Raw genomic sequence first — 26,513 nt, 5'->3', positions numbered from 1 at the left:
GAAAGTTCCAGAAGTTATCATCATTGGTCACTACAAAGAGTCTTATTTCAATGATAGATACTAAACATTCTCAAAGTAATGTAGGAAACAATACTATCATTTCAACAAAGCACCTACAATTCTACATGGTAGAATTAATATTCAAGAGAGTGGAGAAATGATTAATTGCCATATTTTAAAGGAAGAATGAACAGGACATCAATAATAAAATAGGGAAATACATTAATAGGGTGCTAGTGAATTAGCAGTCCTGTGTTGTGAGGTGGTTTCTGACCAGTGCTCTTCATTCAGCAGAGAGAGAGTTCTGATGAGACAAGTTCTGCTGACAAAGTCCACTGGGTCTTTCAGTTCCTATCTAGAACATTCCTCACAATACAACTTGGACAGGGAGAGCTTTTATTCTGTTCTTTTAATATAAATCATTTTAGGGACTGCCCCAATGTACTGCAAAGAGTTCATAAGACACTGGTCTTTGATCTTTGTGGCTTTGCCATGTATGTTTTGAAAATTTCTGGAATGCACCCAGGGAGGCAAGCCGCTTGACAAAGACACTATAAATATCCGAATAAATAAATACATACAAACATCTGGAACCCTGATTAAGCACCAAAGTTTTATTATTTGGAAAGAAAGTGGGGAGTGGGGAGGAAAAACACTGAACAGCATTTTTATTTTTATGGAAAAAGATGGAATTATTCTTTTCTTATGATAAAGCCCCTGATACTAAGGAAGGTTTTAGAAAGCCTCAGTCTGTAAGTTGTATGGGAAGTGGGGACAGTAGTGTTCTGTAGCTTCCTCCTCACAAAGAAACAACTTGAGCGTTACTAAAAGTGAGACTTGATTGAAATTCCCTTTTAAAATAGCCAGTGGGAGATGAATATTTGTGAAATAGTAGCCCTTATTTATGACCAAAAATAAACCTAGGCAATCAACATGAGCATAGATTTCAACACACTGTATAATCATTCTGTGAATTAGAGATGTATGCTGGGTTTTTTCTTTCTTCACTGCACATTTTTGTGACGTGCTTGGAATGGTGTCACCAGTGAGAAAATAGAATCCTGCCAGAGGTGTACCCAAAGGTAACTAAAGTAAACCAGCCACTCAAAAGGGCCCTTGATCAGTTGGGGATGCATGAAGTAAGAGTCACATAATTACAAAACTTGTTACATGTTAAATTCCTTCAAGTTTAAACAATACAAACTAAGCCCTGGATGATTTCCCCATTCTACTCCATTATAGGGTTCTCCAACAGAATGATCTAAGTTGGACCTGCTAATGTTGCCTATAGCTACAGCTCTGCATAGGTAGGAGGATCACAGTCTGAAGCAGGCTTGTGCACAAGTGTGAGGCTCTTATGGAAGCCCGTGTCTCACGCCTGTTATCCTAGCTACTCAGAAGCCTGAGATCTGAGGATCTCAATTAAAAGCCAGCCTGGGCAAGGAAAGTTCATGAGACTCTTATCTCCAATTAGTGACCAGAAAACTAAAGTGGCACTGTGGCTCAAGTGGTAGAGCGCTCACCTTGAGCTGAAGGGCTCAGGGACAGTGCCCAGGCCCAGGGTTCAAGACCCATGACTGACAAAATAAATAAATAAATAAATAAATAAAGGTGTGAGCCCTAACCTGAAAATCAAAAGAACTAGAGATGTGGTTCAAATTACACAGCACGTGGCTAGCAAGTGCTAGGCCCTGAGTTCCCTCCCTGGTACCACATGCATGCATACATGTGTACACATATAAGTGCATACATGCATGAGTATGAAGATTTGACAAGCATAGCAAGTCATGTTATCAGGTATCTTACCCAACAGAAAGATGTCCTGCTGCTCTAGTATTAGAGTAAAATGTTTTACCTGCCCTCTACCTGGCCTAGGTGTAACCTTCCCCGCTCTTCACTCTTGTCCACATTTGCTTTGCATCAATCAGCCAAGCAGCCTCTTTCCCTGTTTCCAGGACCATTGTCAGGCCAATTTTCCACCCTGTGAAATTCTACCACCATCCTCACCATGCCCAACTTCCTCAAATCTGCTTCAGGGATTTTTCAGATTCCCCCCAGGCCCCTGGCTTTCACACAGAGCATAGAAGAACAGCACATCTGATGGGACGCGCTCCATTTGGGCTGACATCAGTCTTCCACCTAGACATTGAGATCCGTGGCAATAGAGGACACATCTGTTTTAAGGACTTCTTCGCCTACTTTAAGATATGGCGCCTGATTCCATACAAAGTCTTCATAGATGGACGGAACACTAAATGATTGTATTTAGGAATGGACCCTTATAGAATTTTGCCCAGTGTAGAAAATAGACATTCTGGAAGCTTCATCGTGAGAATTTAGACCAACGTTGTAGCTGGCTGGCACTGACCACCTACAGGAGGGATGAAAGAGGTCACCCAAGATAGATGTCAAGAAAGGTAGGTTAGAAAGGAAAAAAACCAACAACCAGTGGTCAACAAGTTCAAAACAAGAGGAATGTTCCAGCTTGTTCCTGCAGCAGCTGCAACCCAGAAACTTGGCCCCACTACAAAAGCATGAGGGCAAGCTGTGTGGGGGGTGATGAAAATAAATACCCCCCCAAGCCCCAGGAGCCCCCTGCCTCGGCACCTCCACAGCCCATGCCCAATGGGGCCACAAGTGCTCAGAAATAACATGCACATTTATATGGTTCTGGTTTGCCTCTACCTCAAGGAAGGCAGGATAAAACGCAACAAATGGAAGAATTCGTCTTGCTCTTCTTTCTGCGTTCCTTCTCTGCAGCCTCAAGATATTTAACCATCCAGTGTCATATTCAATTGCTCTTGCCTACTCACGCATACCCCGCCCCCCTCACCGTACACGACTCTAAATCGGTAGGTGTTCTAGAAGAAACTATTCAGGGCTGAATATTTGGTGGTTAATCACATCTATACCAATATGTGCTTCCATAATTGCCATGACATCCCTTGGCACAAAGCTGGCAGCCACACAGTTGAAAACTTCTCATTGATTCCATGGTGAGCTTCCCTTGTCTCCCTCTCACTCCAATCTATCCTACAATCTACCACCAAAGTTGCCTGTGTGTCACTCTGTTTCCACACCCCCGTCTCCACACACCTCTTCAAGTCTTGACTTTGGTTCTGATGCTTCAAAGAGTCTCTTAGTGATGTTATTTTCTAGTGAAGTTAGATGGGAAAAATATATATTTATGATCACTAGCTGGGGCATTCCTAGCATCCTGCATGAATGCTACATGAACAGAAATCTTCGATTCCTCAACTGTAGGGAAGAGCTGACTGCAATCTCATATTCCCTTGGAAAAGAGGGTAAATCCACAGTCTCAAAACAAGAGGAAACTGGGTCAAATAGCAAACTGCAGACTGCCAAACTATCTGTAGGTACATTAAAACCTGACTGTATGTTTCCTCCTTGCAAAAATAAACCAAATGAAGAACAAACCATCTCATTAACTCACACTACCACAGAGGTGGCCCGAAGAATCCATATGCATTTCTTTATGAACATCAAAGACATCCACAGAGTAATTGTCTTCTGTAATTTTGCTCAACATAGAAATTTGGGAGCTAAGGTAAGAGTAGGAATTTCTATGTAAGGAGATTTCTATGAAATCTATCAGGAAATCATTTTTAAAAAACAAAAATTCAGAAATCCTCCACTTGCAGGATTCTCCAAAGTGTCCAGTTGTCCCCTTGCAAAACCTAGATGACACGTTTGCTGGAATATTCTTGGCCCTCATATTTATGGATTTCCATGGCTAATATTTTTCATACTAGTTCTTCCTCTTTTTTCCTCCAAATCCGTATTCTGCCCGACATTTCCCATCACTCACAGGTTATGTCTGCTATTGTAACCCACAGGAACAAATATTCATCTCCTAAGAGCCATACTGTACAAGCTTTTCATGCATATTAGGAGAAAATCAGGCTTCCGCAGGACATCAAAGTCCTTTCAGACCATGACCTTAACTGTGTTCTCTACCAGCATTGAAAACTTGGTTGCATTAAATAATACCAGTGTAGGCTCATAATGAAATAAAATCACGACAGGATCTCAATCTCCCAGGCTGTCCTGGCTTCAGCATCCCTCAGATGAAATGGTGTGTTGCTCTTCCCCGAGCGGCTCCCTTAAAGCTGAATAGACACATGAGTCACAAATCTGAAATTGCTAATATTTTCATCAGAAAGGAATAGAAGAACTTTAATTCACCAAGACATTACAACATGGAGCAAAGGCGACAAGCTAGCTCAGGCTGAATGGGTCAAGAACCAAATGCTAGAAGATAGGACTTAGTGGGAGTAGAGAATTGGGTCCAGCATTTCATCTCTGCTCAGATCAAAACACATTATTCTGTAGTCTTAAGACCTTTTTTTTAGGCCTTTTCACCAAAGGCTCTTTTTGTTGCTCTAACTTTTCATTCAGGTGCATTACAATCCAGGTTTGGGGATGTGTGTGTATGTGTATGTGTATGTGTATGTGTGTAGGGGTGTGTGTGTCTGAGTGTCTGTGTGTCTGTGTGTACTGGAGCTTGAACTCAGGACCTGAGTACTGGCCCCTAGCTTTTATGCTCAAAGCTGGTGCTCTATGCTTGGGCCACAGCTCCACTTGTAGCATTTTGGTGGTTAACTGGAGAGATGAGCCTCACAGAGACTTTCTTGCCTGGACTGGCTTTGAATGAGGATCCTCAAATCTCAGCCTCATGAGTAGCTAGGATTACAGGTATGGGCCATGGGTCATTTAGTTTGTTTGTGTGTTTTTCTATCATGTGTCCAGGAATTCAGAAAAGAAAACAAAAAGGTTTAGAAAGTCAAGGTATTTCAGCATCATCTGAGGTGCAATATAAATCAGAAAACCACAAGATGAAAAGTAAGTACGAAAATGTATTCTATCCATTTATACTTATTATATTTGTAAAAAGCTCCATGCATAATCTCTCTGATCACATTGCGGATTATACATGGTAGAGGATGATTTAATATATTCATCTATTTTAGGCTATATTTGAAAGAATTTTGGAAGTGAGGCTGAAGATGGAAATAGCTGGACAACCCAGGTCCACCACAATTATTCCTCGCCAACCCCCGCCCCCTTGCCCACAAAAGATAGATAAGCTGGCCAGTCACCTACAAAGGGCAGGCATATTGTATCCTCATGTGTTAGTTTTTATGAAGACCATCAACACATAAAGGAAAACAAAAATCTGGTTTTCCAGGAAGCAAAGAAATTATTATATAAATAAGTCTCACAGCTCAGTTTTCCAATAAAAAGCAAAAGAGATCTAAAGCTGAAATTAGATCCCATCCTTACACAGTTTGTGATAAACTGTAAGAAAAAAAAATCAAAGTATCTTACTATAAAATACAAAGCCTTAGGGAGACTGAGGAAGATGTTTTTAAGCACTATTTTCCCACAAATTTGCAAGTAATGTCTGACCTCTGTTGAGGACAAGCCAGTACACATGCAACAGCTGCGGTTATACTTCTCCTCACTGTAAGTGGTTCAGTTACTCTGAATCACATTTGAAAATATTAAATGGAAGATTCTAAAATTAAATACAAAAGTTTTTAATCCCTTTCGTTATAGCCTACTTTTCATTATTCTCTTTTGTTATTAATTATCTCTTATTGTGCCTAATTGATAAATTAAGCTTTATCATAAGCATGTAGGTACAGGAAAAAAAAAAAACCACCTCTGGTTTCAGCTTTATATCCTCTAGGCCCAGGCCAAATTCAGAACTCAGTTACCAATGATAAAAAAAAAAGCATGGAAAACCTGAATAAGCAGAATGAGGGAGATAATAACCAGAGAAATTGAAACCATTTTTAAATTTGTAACTCAAGTCAGAAATTTGTATGTTAACAAACACACATTTGCATTCTGAAACTCATCCACTCCATCCACAGCATGGTACCTGTTCTACGTAATGGCTTGCAAATTTCTAAACTTTTAAACGCGTTTCTGATTACCACGATTGCATGAGCATTTGGAAAAAATATTATATACTAAGCCTAAAGAGAGGAGGAGAGAGGGAGGGAGGGAGGGAAGGAGGGAGGGAGGGAGGGAGGGAGGGAGGGAGGGAGGGAGAGGAAGAAAAAGGAAGGGGGAGGGAGGGAGAGAAAGAAGGAAGAGGAGACAGAGGAAAAAGGAAGGAGGAAGAAAGAAGAAAAGAAGAGGCAGAGGTGGAGAAGGAAGAGGAGGAAAGAAGAGAAAAACAGAATGAGTAAATCTAAATGGTCATTGAAAACACCATTTGGTTATCTCAGGCAAAGCTGACATATGGATATATTTAATAATAATAAATAATAAATATTATATTTATTAAATAATAAATTTAATAAATGTTGGGTGGTAGTCTGCACTCTAATAATTTGTAGCAATCTTATTAATTTCAATTACAGACTCAGCCTCCTTTAAACCTTGAGAATAACAGTAAGAGGCTGGACAAAAGGGCAAAGAGCATGGATGTCCTGAGCAAACACACAGACAGAGACTCTGTCACTGTGCTGATAGTGCAGACGAAATAAGACAGTGAAAGTGGAAGGAAGGAGATGAGTTTAAATTGCTGAAGTCAGTCAGTCATCTGGCTATAAAAGGAGAAAACACAAGGAAATGTCCAAATCGGTAATACTTCTGATTAATCCTCAAGTTGACAGAAAACTACATTAATACTTTCAATAGACACAAACTCTCACAAAGGATAGATCCTCAAACTGCCAGAGGGTTTGAGAAATTAAGATTATAAAGAACCTCTGTCATTTTTTTGTACACAGCCCAAGGGCTTCCTGCAGAATGGTAGAATCACTAAACTGTAGTGTGGAGGGCCTTTCTCACCAGACTGAGGTAGAGCCCCAAGTCTGAGGACTATTTAGGGCTCCCTTTTCCTACAGATGCCCAGCTATTCCTGAACACATGGCTAAGCAGCAAGCCCTGTGTCTTTAGTTATGTATCTCCACTCAAAACTAGGTATCTTGGCATATCTCAAGGCTATTATAACCAGCAAGTAATTTATGGCATTTCAATTGTTGGCTTATTAACACTAATGGGCAACAGACATGGAAGAATTATATTTATCCTGTTTGATTTATTGTGCCTTTAAGTGTTTTAAAACTATAATCAACCAGAAATCTCATTTTCTTCCCAGACTGCTTTGACTGTATTTTAAGCAAGAGAAAGTTTTGAAGTATCAGAATGTCCATCTGATAGAAATGCAGAAGGATTGCCCAGAATTAACTGGAGTGAACAAGCCATAGAATGTCTCTAAAAACATCCCATGAATAAAATTTGAAGGCTCAACAATCTAAAACTGCCTCAAGTCAACTTTAACTTTCACTTGTGAAATTTGTCATTTTTCACGCTTTTTGAAAAAGGTGAGTACGTGGAAGTTCTACATTTTGACCTGGTGTCACATTTTTTTTAAAAATAGCAAGTTTCACCTACTAGGAAGTATATCCATTTCCCTGGAATAAATCCAATGTTCCATTTAAATAGAACTTAATTTATAAAATTTCAAACTGTCTTTCCTTAATTACACAATAGACTTCTGTCCTGAACTTCAGCCGTATCATTTTCAAACAAAAAGTAAACCAGATGTTCAGTACTTACATGCAAAATTGAGTTTTCATTGTAAAAGAAAATTAAATTTAAAATGAACTTTGGAATGAAGTGAAGCCCCACTGAAAACAAAAACGAACACCAAACAAGCCAAAAACAACAACAACAAAACGCATAGTGTTGATTTTTGTCCTGAGGCATGTCCATCTTGGTCATTTATCAGTCTTTCTTGGCAGCTAGGCAAATATACATAACCCTTCCCAATCCCTCTACTATTTATCAAAGCTAGCATATGCATTTGGAAGCTGTAGATTAGTAAACAAAAACAAATTTCATCATGTCTGATAAATGATATACCAGGCACTCACTGTTTTAATATAGACTAGATAGATAGATAGATAGATAGATAGATAGATAGATAGATAAACAAATAGACAGAGAGGGATAGATAGATAGATAGATAGATAGATAGATAGATAGATAGATAGATAGATAGATAGACAGACAGACAGACAGATAGATAGGTATCTTAAGTCTCGTGTACAAAGATCAGTACTATTACTTTTGCTGTAACACAGATAAAAGCTGAAAGGGATTCAGCCAGGCCACGAAGCCTGTCAGGGAAAGTCTGGAATTCACAGGCAGGCAGGCTGATTCCAAAGTCATGCTCTTTACCACAGGATAGCATGGATTTCAAACCACATAGTGGTTCAAAACCACTATAAGGAAATTAAGGAAAATCATTCCATCTATTGTAGAGGGAAATCTAAGGCCATCTAATTTGCTGGTTCATTTTTAAGCTTTAAATTTCACACTTCCTTAACTGAAAGCAATAATACAAAACCCACTGTGGTGTAAAAATCTAAGTCCCCCCCCACACACATACACACACGTACACGTACACACACACACACACACACACACACACACACACACACACACACACACACACACACACACACACACACACACACACACACACACACACACAGAGGCTGCTCAAGATGACTGCTTCAATTCCAAGGATCTTAAATGATAAGGTTCTCTCTAACCTACATCAAATCATATACTAAGATGAAATAGAATAATAAAACACACATCAATATGAAATGGAAGAATAAAACCTATAAAAACTGTATGGAGAAATAAAGAGTAATGCAGAGGATGAATTTGATCTACATTATATGCACGTATGCAAATATCACAATGAAACCCTTTATGCAATTAAGATATGCTAATAAGAAAAAATTTTACACCAGTTACAAAAATAAAACAACACAAGAATTAAAGGGAGAGAAAATAAGCTGTATTAGGAAACAATGCCAATGTTTATCAAAAAATAAGTACTTCATTTTGTAATATAAAATTTCATACCTAGCTCTATTTACTTAGCTATTTTGATAGAGAAAACCTAACAGACAAATATACTATTTGAAAGCCAATAGTCAATTAAGCTTTAAATTCCTACAACTTCTAGAATATTAGAGGAGTAGTTACACCATGTGGCATCAGGTGAACCAACACTTCTACTGAGTTTTAAATTCTCTAGTGTAGGAGCTAAATCTACTTTCTCAGTTTGAAGACCTGACAATTCTTGAACAAACAGCAGTTTATCTAACTGTGCAGTAATAACAGCTCGTATCTGGTTATGCAGGTGTTCCCCTTTAATTATCTGGCTCTCTATGTCAAAAAACAATTTAATCTTTTTTTATTGTCAAGGTGATGTATAAAAGGGTTACAGTCACATAAATAAGGTAATAAGTACATTTCTCTTTTTTTTGGGGGGGGAGGAGTGGGTTTCAGTAGTAGGTCTTGAACTCTGGACCTGGGCACTGTCCCTGAGCTCTTCAGCTCAAGGTGAGCACTCTACCACTTGAGCTAAAGCGCCACTTCTGGTTTTCTGATGGTTAATTGGAGATGAGTCTCCCAGACTTTGCTGTCCGGGGTTGGCTTTGAACCATGATCCTCAGTTCTCAGCCTCCTTAGTAGCTACGATTACAGGCATAAGCCACCAGTGCCCAGAATAAGTACAGTTCTTTTCTCTTACTTTCCTTCCACCCCAAGGGAAAACAATTTATTGGTACCACAGTTTTCTTTTTTAAAAAATTATCTTCAGCCAAGTACTGGTGGCTCATGCCTGTAATCCTAGCTATTCAGGAGGCTGAGATCTAAGGATGGCAATTCAAAGCCAGCCCAGGAAGAAAAGTTTATGAAACTCTTAACCAGCAAAAAGCCGGAAGTGGAGGTGTGTAACTCAAGTTTTACAGCTGGTATGTGATTCAAGTTGTAGAACACCAGCTCTGAGTGGAAAAGGCTAACCAAGAGCATGAGGCCCTGAGTTCAAGTCCCAGTACTGGCACACATAAGGGTTGATCCATCAAAAGTTATACAAAGTAATTTTGACTCAACATGCCAATTTATGCATCTTGACTGATGTTACAATTTTCATCATTCTGAAAGATGTGTTCATTTAATGAACCACAGCAAGACTAAACTTTTAAAACCTAGAACCAATAGTAAATACTTCTATATGGAATATAATTCATTGGTAGAATTCATTAAACCATAGTTGACCTCCTTTTCATTTTTCTCTAAGTATAAGGGAGGGCAGAGAAAAGATTATTAGAATGATATATAATTTTAAAATGTCATTACTACTTTTATTTTCTAAAAAGAGAAGAAGAGAGTTATAGTTCCCACCAAAGAAAATAAATTTTACAAGCCCAGAATATTTTGACACTAATAGATTTTTTTTATTTTAAATGAATACTTATAAGGAAGCAACCACTTTTCTTCTTTTCCTATTTTAATGTATTTAAAGGTAATGAGAAAAAATTAAATCGTGATTCTAACTATGATTTAAAGCACTGCTACTGATCCGGTATGTGGAAATGTACTGTGAGAAATTTCATTTAAGAGAAACCAACTTTAATTATAATATCTTTATAAATATCTTTGGGCAGACAAAATTTGGAGTGCATTTTAATTTTTACTACACCTCTACACGTCTCTACACTGATACTGTGATGACTTGCTTCCATCAAGTAGAGTGCAAAAGAAGTCTCTGAATCAGAAGAACTTGTGGGAATTTCAAGTGGAAGTTCAGAGACATATATTATCAATGTAACTTTCAACCAATCTCAAAATCCAGGACCTCAGACCACAGTTTTCAGGGCAGATCCTCTGGTTTCTATGGGACTTTGCACACCCAGCTCCGCCGTAGACTATTGTACCAAAGGCAGACCTGTGGGCAGGAATTTCCTCTCATGATGAACGCGACTGTGTTTGGAATAATGTCTAGCTAAAGATTTCTAAACACCAGAACGAGTCTAAAATAGACTTTCCAGGTGTTCATGAGGTTGAAACATTTGCCCATGTGATACAATCTATTAAAATGCAAATGAGAAAGAGAAATGAAAGGAAGGTATTTCCAGAACAGAGAACTTGATTTTATGATAGCTTTCCATACAACCACAATATTTTAATAAACTTCCACTCAAAATGTACTTTGAAGCTTGTCAAGTCTTTCTTCTAGCTATTAAAGGGCTTTTACTTAAATGAGGGGGAAATGTCTCCAAGATTAACCCTGGTTATCAAGAACGATAATACTCAGTGGATTATGGTTGATTTCATAACATTAGAGAGAAATCAGTGTCTATAAAGCCCTATGTGTATGTAAGCCAGGCCTCATCAAGGGCAGTCCTAGAGGACCCTGCTTGTCTCCTGAGATGAGCCCAAGTAGCCAGACATCCCTGATGGCTCAGAAAAACATCTGGATGCAGCCAAGAGTCTGATTAGAAACCACGTTGTTTGCTGTATGCTTAGTAATTGTGAGCCTAAATAATGAAATACTGTAGCAGGTGCTGGTGGCTCATGACTATAATCCTAGCTACTCAGGATGCTAAGATCTGAGGATCCTGCACCAAGCCAGCCCAGGTGGACAAATCCATAAGCATCTTATTTCCACCAAAAAGTCAGAAGCTGAGCCATGGCTCAAGTGGTAAAGCACTAGCCTTGAGTGAAAAAGCTAAGGGACAACACCCAGGCCTTCAGTGTACCAGTATAGGCAGGCACGCACATGCACATACACATACGCACCACTTACTAAGTGGAAAAAACAAGAAATGAAAACACTCTCAACTTCTAGTTCCACAGCATGATTTCAGTTTCAAAACAATACACTTGAAATACCAGAAGAGTTTTGGTATTTTGAAATACCAGAAATAAATACCAATCACTACATAATCATTGATGAAAATATGTTTGTAAGAGCATGCATTTTGTGTGCTCTGTGTATTGAGATCTCCATTCTACAGCTTTTACATTTTAATAAAGATATTTTCTATAAGGAACCACAGTTTTTTTTTTTGAAATGGTCAATTTCCTTACTTAAATGTGCACATCTTTCTTATTTTTTTGATGATCTGGAAGCTTTCCTACTAGCTAGGCAGGCATTCCATCACTTGAGCCCTGTCTCCAGACCTTTTTGCTCATTTTTGTTGTTGTTATTTAAGACAGAGTCTTGCTTGATTAGTTAGCTCAGGTGGATCTGGACTTGAATTACTTTTTTATGCTTCCCACACTGCCAGAATGACAGGCACGTGCCCCTGAAAGAGGGAGTCACAAATATTTTGCCTGAGCTGGCCTCGAACCACAATCCTCTTGATCTCTGCCTCCTGTGTAACTATGACTGTTAAGTGTAAACCACCAATTACTGGCTAAATTTGCAAATGCCTGTGAAGACAGGGGCCTTGTATGCCAACACTGGGAATTCCAGAATACAATTATGAGCTACCCAATAAATGCTTGGTGAATAAGAAAGGAGTTTTCTACCTATTTGGAACCCAAGGGTAAAAGAATTAAATGATTGGCTTTGTGATCGCACCACAAAAGAGTCACTCAGCATTTTAATTCCCCATTAATTAGGAAATGCCTGATGTTGGGGAGAAACAGGGGGGTGAGATTGATGGAGGGACACTGTATGCATTTTTGGACGTGTCAAAATGAAACTCTCTAATTGATACTAATGAGAAAGTGTGAATTGTTTTTGATCCTCAGGAAAAATGTCTACTAATCTTTTAAAATTAATTCCTTGCTTACTTATTAGGGTCTTGTAGTTTATAAGGTAAAGCTATGAAGTGCCAAATAGATAGCTTGCTGAAAAACTTCTCCAAAGCTCATCAAAATCCAAAGCAAATTTGTTAGGCATGTGGTAGTTTCGTTTCCTTGATTGGCAAAGAACTGGAGGATCCAGAATCACACATAGTGTAGCTTCAGGAATCATGGCTTCCCAAGAATCAACATACAGCTTTCTCTCCATGACATCTACACTGAAATAACGTTCCAGCAATAATCTATCGCCAGTGTGCTCTTGGGGGAAAAAATCATAGGGAAGAGTTCAACTGGGCTTAAACTCAGGGCCTAGGTATCATACATTTCTCACCTTTTTACTCAAGGCTGCTGTTCTACCACTTGAGTCACAGCTCTACTTCTGGCCTTTGGGTGGTTAACTGGAGATAAGAATAAGAGTCTTGTGGATTTTCCTGCATGGGTTGGCTTTGAACTAGGATAATAAGATTTCAGCCTATGCAAATGTGTACAAATACATTATCTGAAATATGGTAGATTCAAGGGAGAGCTCAAACAGTGTAACTTTTTAGAAAGGCAAAGTTCGGCAAAATGAAACACCAGGAAGCAGTTACTCCATAGGAGTGGTGTGGGATCAAAGGGACAGGGGTAGACAAATGAAGAGGAGGAGAATGCAGTCGAGAATCCAATGTATATAAGTACAAAATGAAAAAGAGTAAGAGGAGGAGTGGGTAGAGGAGCAAGGGGGTGAAAATGTTGAGCGGGGCGGGGGGATATTGATCAGGATATATTTATAAACCACTGTGTTAAATGGCAACTCCTTTGTATAACCACTTAAAAGAAAATTAACAAAATAAAAACAGATTTCAGCCTCCTGAGTACCCATAATTTCAGGCATGAGCCACAAATATCCAGTTCCAATTTTCTTATAGTATTATAAAATTGCATTGTTTTATTGTAACTGTAGTGCAGAGAGATGCATAGGCCACCCTTGCCTCTTTCTAAGAGGCCAAGGTGTATTTTCTCATCAGCCCTAATGTACCTGAACCTGGGCTTGAAGACTCAACACTAAAGCACAGTAACCTTAAGGAAAATATCACAGGCTTAATGCTGCAATATTACCTTTCTGGATTCTTCAGAGCAACAATATAATGATTTTTACCATAAGGAATCAGGGAGAAAATAATCAACTATGAAGACTTGAATTGGGAAAGACAAAGCTGTTCCCATTGTCACTGGAGAGCTGTGACATCAATCCTTGAAGGAAAGCACTTAACCTTGCAGAAAAACAAAACACAATTTTCATCCAGCAAATCTCCAGTGACTTCTACTGACTTTCAGAAAACTATGCTTTATACCAATTAGGCTCTCACTAATATACTTATTAATATGTATTTGCATTCATGTTGAAGTTGGTCCAAAAATATTATTTCATTTTTTCTTGAAATATTGCACAAACACAAAGAACTATGTCATAACAGTGGTTCACTGTTCATCACAAAGAGCGTGATGTGGAACTCACGGTAGAGGGACCTTATAGATAGATGACTACACAAAATTAGTATTAATCACATATACACAGAGGCCAGAGCCCAAGCTCTGAACATCATGCTAGCTCTAAGTTAGCTGAAGGAGAAGACAACAGATATCAAACCAACAGAAACCACAAAGTTGGGGCACTGACATTGTAGCCACACATATCGGACTGAAGTGGTATGTTTTAAACACACACTCACTGTGGGAGGACAAGAACCACAAAGCTAATAGAAGTTGCAGGCAGTAAATACAAAAATAACTGTATTAAAAGGTAGCTATCATTTTGACAAGTACTATGAAAAAAAAACGATAAAGACAAAAATTTGAAACTTCACGTGAAATAAAATGTCACTGTTCACTATTATTTATAAGCATTCATGTTTTTTTCCTAATTTCCTTATGGTACAATTAATAATGCTTAAAATAAAGAAGACCAGGGTGAAATATAAAAATGTCTGTATTATTTAATATACTATGTATACTATTAAAAATAATAAAAAAACAACTAAAATGTAATCCTTGTAATTTCCTGAAAATATTTCATGATTATCACATTGAATAAGGTACCAGCTTCCCACATCTTATGTTTTGAATATTCTATTAATACAGTTCTTTCTCTGCTACTAAACTACCAGCATTCTCAAATATGATTTCTTATGGAGAAAAAACATGAGTAAAAGAATAAGGAGAGAGATTCTGAATATAAAATGTACACTAAAAATAGTGCAATATTTACCAGCCATAGACACGTGTTCACACGTGCATTTATAGAGATTACTGGCAAATTAACAACAGCAATCAAATATCTGTAACTATGTAACCATTTTAATGCGTAACAAAAGCTTTTATTATGCTATTAGAAGTAAATGAGCCACTCCCATAAAATATCACTTAATATCATCCCTGATAAGAGTTTAAGTACATTTAAACATTGTTATGGGAAAAAACATTATTTTTAATATGTGACAACTCGACAAGATTTAATCACCGCACCTACTTCAAACCATTAGCTGCTTCATTCAAACCCAGAAAAATAATATTTATGTGGCTATTGAGAATCATTATGATTGATGCCATCTTTTGTGTGGTTCCCTTTATAGCCGCTCACATTTGTTATTATTAACAGGGACAAATGAAAAGGGAAATGTGTGTTTTTGTTTTACAATAAAGCTTTCCTGATGATGACTAACTTCTTCCTTTGAGCAGAAAAAAAAGCCTCTTAAACTAACTAATGTACATATAAATGCTTTCTTTACAATGCCTAGGAAGCAAGAAAAGGGAAGAAAGAAAGAAAAAAAAAAAAGCAAGCCCTTAGGACTTTAGGCCAGAATTCAAAGAGCCCTAGGCAAAGATGCGCACAAGAAAGCTGTCAGGATATTTGTTATTCTTATTCTCAATTTCTTACAGCTCGTCTGCTCTCAAGGAAGAGAAATCATAGTTTCTTTTAACCATATCCACAACAGATCTCACTTGAAAGGAAACACAGCGAGTCATTTGGCATGAATGGGCATATTACCAATTTTCCAGCACCACTGCTGAATATTTATGTCGGTGACGAATGATGACACTAGTGAGATATTTTAACACGAAGCCTTGCCTTGTAAATCGTCTGAAGGATGCTGTGTCAAAACAACACCTACCATAAATCACAGGTTTTAAGACCAGTATTTCTTGTTTAAACATGCTACCTGCTCAGCAGAAGCACTTGTGTGAACAGGCATAGATTAATGTGTGCTAGGCAGAGCCATTTTACCTCCGAACTTATAGAGCTATAATTTAACAGGCCTATTATTGTCAAGGTAATTTTGACAGTGCTGAAATATTATACCTGTTAAAATATGCATTTAACACTAACTCCAGTGGTCATTCTGAACTGAATAAACAGACAGATAGGTATCCTGCAATTAGATTGTTTCTCTATAGATGACTGGGTTTGGGTTTTTTTTTTCCCCCTTGCAAGGCAAAATATGTTGACAATTGATTTCATAAACAGAGTAGCAGTACAGTAACAGTACAAAAAGCTCACCACATTGCCTTCAGCTTGCTTCTTCACGAGTAATTTAACAACTTGAGACTGATTCTAGAAGAGACTCTTTCTAGGTTGGAGAAAGAAAATAATAGTAGAAACCAGTCCCCTCCCCCTCTTTCCAACCACCCCCTCACCTCTGGCAGATGCACAACTAATGCAGGATTATTCCATGTTTGGGAAGTCATCAACACAGCCAAATGTCCTACTCAGTGGAGCTGGGGATCATAATCATCAGAGAATCTCTAGATCTTTGAGTGGGAAGAGAGGAGAAGGCCTGTCTTCAACTCTAGGGTTACCCATTCACATCCTCCCTTGTTGACTAGAGTACATTCCATCAGAATAATTTTTTTTTATTAAAATCAACAGAATTCAGCCTGTTTCTTTTTTTTTCCCTCTACCGCTTTAGGTGTCATCTAAATTAACCAATAAAGAAAAAAGGATGATATAAATCATCCTTTATTTTTTAGCAGCATGGAACTCATCAGAGAGCATATACACATGCAATGTAGAAAAATCCACTGTGTGAACTAACATATATACTGGCTAGAATCCAAGATTAACTTCGTACCTCTCTGAGGAATAAACAAGACACATTCACTGACATGAACAGACTCCACAATTAACAAGAGCAAATAAACATTTATCTGAAATCCACTAGGGTCCATATAGTCAATTACAAGCAAGGCCACTGTAACGGGCCAAGAGAAGACAGGACTCCTGGACAGGACTCCTGGGGTCAACACATGAAGAGGGAAAGCAGAGAGACTCCGTGGAATCAAAGGTCACTGCTGACTCTGATGACAAGGAAGAAAATTTGAGGAACTCTCGTCATCGTTCTTCTTAACTTCCACTTAAAAAGAGGACAGAAGCAGGTCACCTCAGCAGCCAGAAGCTACCCTGTAGATAATAAAATAAATCCAGCCAAGATGTCTGTGGCTGCTGTTCCAGTTTCTAGTGCAGATGGTGTTAATTAGAAATCCAAGCACCTTTCTTTGAAATGCTAGGTATTTCTAGGCAGCGTGTGAAAAAATCCTTAATAAAATATGTTTCATGCATAGTGAATGGTGAAAGCGCTTCTAAAAATTTCCTATCAACGTGCATCAAAATACCAAGATTCAAGCTAGCAAAATGGAATTTCCAAGAGAGTCTCAAAACCAAACTGCAGTTTTGCTTTGCCTTCTCACTCCCAGAATCCTGAAGCTCATGCTGCCCTCTTGTGTCCAAAGTGGAAAGCAGAGTGGATCTTCCAGCAAGGAAAACCTGATTGACATTTCAAAGGGAAATCACCTGCTAACGTCTTTTTTTTTTTTTTTTTTTTTTGTGGTTGGTTGTGGGGCTTGAACCCTGGGCCTGGGCACTGTCCCTGCCCTCTTAAGCTCAACGCAAGCAATCTACCTCTTGAGCCACAGCGCCTCTTCTGGTTTTCTAGTGGTTTACTGGAGATCAGAGTCTCACAGACTTCTGCCCAGGCTGGCTTTGAACCGCGATCCTCAGATCTCAGCCTCCTGAGTAGGTAGGATTACAGGTGTGAGCCACCGGCTCCCAGCACCTGCTAACTTCTGAATGACTTCCACTGGACCTGTGATTTGGGTGCCCTGTAGATTAAGATCTGATAGGACTAAATTGGCTAGAATGGGGGCAAAGTTTGAGGAGGTACAGGTAGGTACAGTACAGGGCATCAAACGCAATGGCAAAAGGTCTGTTCAACTCAAGATACAAGGAGCATAGGAAAAAACAATGCGAGGCTCTGTACCAGACACACAACACCAGTACTGAAATGCATGGAAGGAGCAGTGAATAGAAAACATAGATGGGTGAAAAGGAACAGGGAAAGAAGGAAAGAGGAAACATGAAATCTGGCTCTTAGCTTTCAAAGGTCACGTTGTTTTTAGATCAAATTCCACCCCCAAAGAGTTTACGATTTATCAGATTATGAAAGATGAGTAGACAGCAAGGCCTCATATTACAAAAACAACAGGAGACAAACTTCATACCACCAAACATGGTTCCAAAGGGAACATGACTGCTTATCTTCTGACTCAGGAGGTGTCACCTTGGTATTCAGCCATCTAGAAAACTGTACCTCCCAGGCTTGCTCTGCTGGCCTCAAGTAAGTGACCTTGGGATGCAGATGGGTGCCCCAACTAGTAAGCTGCCCCGAGCTGTCTATGGGGATGGTTCAGGTCTCTGTATAAGTACAAAGGTCTTCCACTGATGAGTGACAGAGAGGAGACTCTGGGTAGATGTGGTATATAGAGAGACACCTTCCTGGGATGGGATGCTGAAGAATGAATGAATGACAAGAGTTCTACATTCCAGATCAGGTCACTGAGAACATTCCAACACAAGTAAAAACTGCAGATGGGAATGGAAGGGAAATCTGGCCCAAGCTAGACTCAGGCAGACCCGGGTGGCTCCACTTGGAGTTTCTATACTGCACCCCTACACATCACCCAGCTCAGACCACTACAGACTAGCAAGCATCCCTCCCTTGGTTCCCTATAATCTGGAAGGACATAGAAATGCCGAGTTCATAGGAGGCTCTTCCTGACCCCAAGGGCTCCAAAGCAAGCTGGCACTGAAGAATGACATATGGAGAAATTAAAAACAAAAATACAAAAACATAAACTTCTTATCTTCCTACAAGGCTCAAAAGTCATGCGTGGAAATCCAGGAACGTGCAATTGTGGGACACTTCTGTGTATGTTGAGCAGTGAGAGGTGACAGCATGTGCCCCCTGCAACCCCAGAGGGAAATTCTTTCACCTATATTCTATAACCATCACCATGCAGCAAGGAATCGTGGAAACAAGAGCACATCATTCACAGTATGGGTGTATCCTTCCCTTGGTTAAGAACTGCAGAAGTTTTATTCAAATTAAAATTTAAATCTAATTCTTTGAAGTTAATTTCTAGTTAAATCCAGCCCTAAAAAGAGTACATTAGCCGGGCGCCGGTGGCTCACGCCTGTAATCCTAGCTACTCAGGAGGCTGAGAATCTGAGAATCGCGGTTCAAAGCCAGCCCAGGCAGGAAAGACCGTGAGACTCCTATCCCCAATAAACCACTAGAAAACCGGAAGTGGCGCTGTAGCTCAAGTGGTAGAGCGCTTGCCTTGAGCTGAAGAGCTGAGGGACAGCGCCCAAGCCCAGAGTTCAAGCCCCATGACCGACAAAAAAAAAGAGTACATTAACGGGTGACTTTTATAAACATTTGGGGCACACGAAGGCTTACCTTTGGGACATGGTTTTGGGCTCCTATTTCATTGGAGGGAGCAAGTCCTTCTAACAGACACAGAAGGGAGAGGCACGAGGTAAGATCGGTGGACTTCAAGACTTAGGGTCGATGTGTACTTTGTGTCCATGTATGAGAATGGATCAGTGAAGGTTGTTGAGATTGGCTTGGGAAGAAGGGAGGGGGATGGGAGGAATGACGGAAGGGAAGAAGAGTCTGATCAAAGTACATGATATGCATACATAGAAATGTCAACATAAAATCCTCTGTAAAACCAACTGATGCTAATGTTTTAAAAGGTAGGAAAAAATGTTTCACGTGGACCTAAATCCCAAATAACTAATAAATCAAAATGAGAAAAAGCTGATGATGGGTTCTGAACACAGAGAGCCCTGGTTAACGAGAGTCAATTGCATTTGTAGGCTTCTCACAGAGTACAGTCCTAATGAGAGACTTGAGAATTGTGTCTTGATTTTGTAACTGGCCAGGCAGAGAGGCATAACTCTGACCGCTTTCTAGCCCCTGAGATACATTCAGACCTGTATGGCACTTCTATAGTGCCTGAACTAAATAACATGTGTTTAAAAAAAAAAAAAAGTCTGCTTCCAGAACTGGAACTGCAGGTGATTATTCAGTTCTCACAGTATTTCAGTAAGGTCAGTGTGACTCATACCCCCATTTCACAGACAGGAACACCAAGACATTGGGATATTAAGTCACTAGCATGTGCCCCTTACTGTAACTACAGGCAGCTCTTACTATTAGTTACAAGCTGAGATTGAGCCTGGGAAGTGGGCACCAGTATCCACACTTTGAGCCACAACTCTGTTTTGGGAAACTGCCAACAGTGTTCACGTGCTTTGGCCTGATACCCCAGCTAAACAATGACCAGGCCAAAGATACCTGAGGGCTTCCTCTAGGTCACCTCCCTGTCACTGCAGACACCAGCCATTATCACCTATATAAACCAAGCCATTCTAGGTCTCACCTCCAAGACTCCTGGCCAACCAGGGTGGGCAAATATGGTGATGACCAATTCTTCACAGGAACTTGGGCCCCACAGTGTACCTTCACAAACAGATGGCCAGCCACCAGGGAGAGGAAGTCATCGTTCCACGCATGTAGCGACTGAAGATTTCCGCATAGCTACCACAAAGCCCCCACAAGGCAGCCAGAATCTGCCTTCAAAACACAACCTTCATAGACAGTTCTAGGTGATGCTAACAATAACAACAAAAGTGAAGAAGAAAGAAGACTTATTTTAAGATGCGGGGTTAAAAAATTATTGAGAAAGACAGGCATGGTGATGCATGTCTGTATCCCTTAGCAACTCAGGAGGCTGAGGTCTGAGAATCAAGGTTTGAAGATAGCCAGGGCAGAAAAGTCCAAGAGACGCTCATCTCAACTAACCAGCAAAATGCTACTAGTGGAGCTGGGGGCGGGGGGTGGGGGGGGGGCGGTAAGTACCAGTCTTGAGGGAAAAAGCCAAGCAAGAACACAAATCCCAAAGACTGATACTGGGCCATTTGTAAGGAGATCAAAAGACTTAGAAAAACTTATAAAGGGAAGTAAGTCAGACCCAGAGAAACAAAGGTTGCATTGTTTTCCTCATTTGCAGTAGCTAGGATGTGCCTATGAATCTATAAAAAGTCAATATACATGGTAGTATGTAAGTAGTTAGAAATGAATTAACTGAAGTACAGTAGATTCTATGGAGAGCTCAAATAGTGTAATTATTTAGAAATACAAAGTCAAAGGCCCATAAAATAAATACCAGGAAATGTGTACTTGTAAGAGGGGGTAAAGCAGGATGGTGGGGAAGGGAGAGGGAGTGGAGAATATAGTCAAGAATTCATTGTACATATCACAAAATTAAGAAAAGCAAGGGAAGGGGTAAGACAAAGGGGGTGAAATGAAGGGTGACACTGATTAAGATGCACTATATTCATAAACTACTTTGTTATATGACACTTTCTTTGTACAAACACTTAAAGACGATAAACTGAAAAAAGAACGGAAGTCCTTGAGTTCAAGCCCCAGTACTGGCTGGCGTGTGCATGCGTGTGCGCACACGTGCGCGCACACACACACACACACACACACACACACACAAAGTTACTGAATGGGATGTTGACATTTAACCATCTTAGGTTTTATCATTTCACATCGGCCTCATGGTGATGGTCTGTTCAAGAGTCCAAGAGTTCTAGAAATGGGTCAGGCATCCCAAGGAAAGAAGCAAACACACTGCTGCCCCCTGTGTAGAGAGCATTTCTCCTAGAAAGACCCTTCCCAGAGGCGGCACCAGCTCACGCCATTTGGACAAAAAAAAAAAGCCAGCACCACGTCACAGTGTGCCTGCATTAATACACACTTGCACAGGGCACACACACACAGGAAGATTTCCCAAATCATGCCGCAATGTGAACATCTGTTTATTTTTCCACACATTTACACACTGAAATGATCACAGGCTCTGATAACTTGGATTTTCTCTGGAAGAGAATGGTATCAGTGAAGCTTTCTGTAGAAAATGAATCAACACACAGTGGTTTTCTCCAAGCCTGGCCTCTACTTTTCAAAGACTGAACTGTCCTTCAGATGCTCCATGTGTTCACGAGAAGTATTTGCTGAGAAATATGGTGTCTGACTTACCGACTGGATTTCTATCGAAGAACAACACTGGGGCTTTCAGAATGGACTCAAACATTTTGTTGTGCAAAGTTTGTGAAGCATTAACAAGGACGTAGAAGACCAGCAGAGATCTGGCTATGCCGAAAAGGACTGTGGCTACAGTTAAACCTAAAATAAAGAAATAGCACTTAATAGAAAGCAGGATCTCTGCTTTGTCCTTAACAATGCTACAAGCAGGTCAAGTGATTTATAAAGATATTGCCCATTTCATTCCATAAAGCATCAGAATTCTACCAAAAAACAAAAAGTATTTGCAACATAACACTGTCAAAGAATTAAAAGTTCATTTTTGTTGTCTCATTTAATGAAACTCTGTGGGAGAGAATGAAGTGTAAACTGTAATTTCATCCCAGGTTCTCCGAATTCAATGACAAGTTTGATCAGAGCCGACCTTCCCTCCTCTACATTGCAAATCTTCCTATTTACAACATGGCCAATGGGCAGATCCATGGTATGCTTGATACCAATGTGTGAGATTAACAGGACAGGAGAAATGATTTACCTTTTCCTTGTAGAAAATGCCCAAGGAGCTTTAAAGAATTTGAAAACATCACATTGAGTTGGAAATGGAAAAACTCTTACAAACTTGAATTGCAAGTATATATTAATATACAATAAGTAATCTAAATAAGCAACTAATCTCTGACCAGATAACTTAATAAAAACACAAAAACGTTTTTGAATAAACACAACTTAAATTGCATATCTTATTAAAGCATGCATGAGTATCCAGAGAACCTTAAAGAACTTTTCCTGATGTTTGTTTTTCATTCACTCATTCATTCGTTCATTCATATTTGTCTAGAGCTGAAACTCAGAGCTTTAAGCATGCAAGTTAAGCACTCTACCACTGAGCTACATTCCTAGCTTCTACATTCCTAATATCTATTCGTTCACAATGCTACAGAATGAAGATTTCTGTAATAAGTAGTTCTCCTTCTAATAGCATCAGTATTACTTAAAAATCTGAAAGCTAATTCCCAACACCACCAACAGGCATTTTCCTTCGTCTGGCCCATCCTACGTGAATATTTAATAAAACCCCTTCCCTTTCTCCTTTAGGTTTCCCTTAGTGCCTGGATTTGGATGGAAAGCAGCTAATGGATTTAGGATTTCTTTGCGAAACAGTAACAAAACAAGCATGAAATTTTAGTGAGTGGATTCTCACAAAGATAACTCACTGTATCCCAGAGGAAAACTTGTATGAGCATTTCCTGTGGAAATACTTAAAATTTTAAATGAGGATTTCCATTAGAAAGTATGTACTGCAACATATATTTCCAAGCACTGCTAGGAAAACTGAATGCTGTGGTATTATTAGTGGGGCAAGCCAAATGTTAAATGCATCCCACAGTTGGGCATGTGATAACATTGTGATCTGGAGGGAAGAGAGAAGGAGTTCTAATTCCCAGACGCTGGGTTTCTCCCTGCTCAGCTTCCCTCTTCAGTAATTAGTGAAGCCCAGGGGATGAGCAGTGGTGAAGGGAGCTTTGCATATCTGGGATGGAATAATGCTTTTATTGGGGAAAGGGGGAGGAGGGGCTTGCTGGAGGATTTCATCCAAGTTCAATAAAAGCCAAGGTTTATTCAGACAGAATTGGAACAATCCGAACCACAGAGTGGGGATCCGTTTCTAATCCCCTGCCCGTCCATAGAATGATAGGAGATTTAGCTAAAGCAACCTATTAGAATAGACAATAGCCACATATTTCCAGTGGCTGATTTCCTGAATGCTCAATCCTAGTTTAACTTTCAAAATCCAGTAACAGAGTAAATTAAGAGTCTTCATTCAACCTCTTTCTTCTAGTCGATTTTTAAAAAAATAATTATTCTAATTAATTCACAGAGTAAATGCGACTCAGACTCCTAATCTGTGAAGACATTACTGAATTACTCCTCCAAGCCCAAGGCACCCACACAGGCTCATTGTAAGCACCTCCAGCTCTCATATAAAAGACCAAATGATTAAACTTTACCTGCATACATTCCTAAGTACCAGTTAAGATCTAGCTGCTTCGTTACATTTCCTTCCCCATTTAAAGTAACATTCAGTTCATTTGCCCTACGGAAGTAACAAGGGAGAAAAAATAATATTAAACTACAGTTAGAACTGAGATGAACACACACACACACACACACACACACACACACACACACACACACACACACACACACACACACACACACACACACACGAACCTAAGTTTGGAAGAAATAGCCTATTCTGGTTCACACAGTCTTTTGTACAGCCACCTTATAAAAATTCAACTTGAATCCCGACTTTCAGTCAGGATTCAATACATGGCTGAAGACAGACGTGGGCAGAGACTATTATGGGTCACACTCCACCAGCAAGCACTTCCGTTTTTCTCCAGGTAACTCAGTGAGGATTAGGAGAGGAGGCTCAACAAACTCTCCTCTCCCACAACTCTGAACAAGTGAGGCTTCTTAATGCTTTTATAGCACTTCAGGGAAGACCAGAAACAACTCACCAGTAGGAAAGCCACCAGTCCTGAAGGACATAGGCAACCTGGAAGAGGAAAACACAAAACAAAACAAAAAACCAGCATTGGCATGATTTATCAAGCCAAAAAACCAAGTAACTAAAGATATACAGTCAAAAGGAGAAGGTTCTACAGTATTCACATGGTCCTTCTGGCTCTTGTCTGTGCCAAGCCTCTCTTTACAGAGAGGAGAGGGTCAAGAAAATACACTTGACAACCTAAAATCTTCATTAAGAATTCTGTTACTTTTCCAGAAGCTCTTTGTAATGTACATGCATCTCACTGATGCATGTCCCCAGCTCAACCCAAGTCCCAAGTGACCTGGACACTCCAGCACTCCTGGGGAGAAGGTGAAAACGCAATGTCATCGTCTACCTGAGCTGCCATGTTGAGCAGAACAAGGAAAATGATCATCAGCCAGGGGGCACCAGCTGTGAAGTAATTCTTGTAGGCCTTAAAACCAATTTTTCCTTCAGAACGGCTCTCCTCAGACTGTACAACCTGGACATCCTCCATCTGTAAGAGACAGGAGGCAGAAAGAGACAAAATAATATACAAAAGAGTTTCAGAAGCTGATAATACACCCTGCCAGGAAAGCTACGAGAAAGAAGACCCATTATACACTAATGGTAAGAGCCCAAAATGGCCCATCTTCCATGGAGAAGTCCAGTCAACCCCTAACTGCGTCACCCTGCACCTAGACATGCCCTGCTCAGAGACTATCAGAGACACGGAAGTAACTTCTATACATTGCAGCTTTCTTAACATGTGGCATCATGACTTCCAGCACATGCCTAGTGCAGCCAAGTTCAATATATTAATATTAATTGACAAAAGGGTATGGTACGCTAGATTAGATATACCCCCAGAATGGAGGGTTGGAGATGAGGTTCCGAGGCAGAATATATGCTGAGCACATGCAAGGCCTGGATTAAGTCCCAACACCAAAGCAAAAATAAATATAATAATAACCATTATAGTAAACTGGTTAAGTAGAACAGAGGCTCAAAATGTTAGCCAAATACAAAAACAGCTGGAACACTACATCTGGGTAACAAGAGTTTAGGTAGCAAAGCAGAGCATAGCACCTCGGTCTATTTTTATTTTTTAATTTTTATATCAGATTCAACTAGGCTCCTGTACTTGGCTTCTGAGAGTTTAGACAGCAAGGCTGGCAAGGATCAGACTCTGCATCTTGGATTCTGCAACCACAGAATAAAAATTTTCAGGAGAAAAATAGTGAGTCTTGATTAAACACATAGAGATGCCTTTCCTTATCATTACTCCCCTAAACAATACATTATAACAACTATTTATATGGCACTTATAGTGTTATTTTAAGTTGTCTAAAGATGTATTCAAATACATAGCAATAAATAAAGATATAGGTTACATGCAATGCCATTTTATATGGCTGAATGGAACATCATCAGATTTGCATATCCATGGAGGGTCTAGAACCAATATCAAGAGATGACTATTTTGAAGGAAGCTAGAGTACATTTCTGTTTAGAGAACTGAGATAGATTTCACAGAGGCTGAAGATGTGGTTGGCTTTCTGCAGGCTAGAGGGCATTCAAAGATGGTAGCAGCCAGGTGTGGTAGTGGACACCTTTAATCCCAGACATCTGGAAAGCAGAGCCAGGATTGCAATTTGAGGCCAGCCTACACTTCTTCCCAAAAAAGAAGACGAGAGTGATGGCTCACCCTTTTAGTCTCAACCAAGTGAAAAGTGGAGGTAGGAAAATCAGTTTAAAACCAGCTGTGGCTCAAGTGGTAGACTGCTAGCCTGGAGCTGAAGAGCTCAAGGACAGTGCCTAGGCCCAGAGTTCAAGCCCCACCACTGGAAAAAAATAATAATAATAACACCAGCCCGGGCAAA

At 39.7% G+C, this 26,513-nt stretch overlaps 1 protein-coding gene across 1 annotated transcript in view; it reads right to left on the bottom strand.

Moving 5' to 3' along the window:
• Abcc4 (ATP binding cassette subfamily C member 4 (PEL blood group)) overlaps positions 1-26,513 on the bottom strand; it is a 221,304-nt gene that overhangs the window by 95,530 nt on the left and 99,261 nt on the right. Inside the window, exons 16-19 of the mRNA XM_070002734.1 lie at positions 25,007-25,147; positions 24,620-24,657; positions 24,104-24,189; positions 22,089-22,235 (exon numbers count right to left, since the gene is read on the bottom strand). Of these exons, the coding sequence (XP_069858835.1) occupies positions 22,089-22,235; positions 24,104-24,189; positions 24,620-24,657; positions 25,007-25,147 (412 nt within the window). The remainder of the gene's footprint in view (positions 1-22,088; positions 22,236-24,103; positions 24,190-24,619; positions 24,658-25,006; positions 25,148-26,513) is intronic.

Source organism: Dipodomys merriami, unplaced genomic scaffold (assembly GCF_024711535.1).
Source record: "Dipodomys merriami isolate MVZ:Mamm:240054 unplaced genomic scaffold, mDipMer1.0.p SCAF_6, whole genome shotgun sequence".
NCBI classification, from domain to species: Eukaryota; Metazoa; Chordata; class Mammalia; order Rodentia; family Heteromyidae; genus Dipodomys; species Dipodomys merriami.
This window is presented reverse-complemented; position numbering and strand designations above follow the sequence as displayed.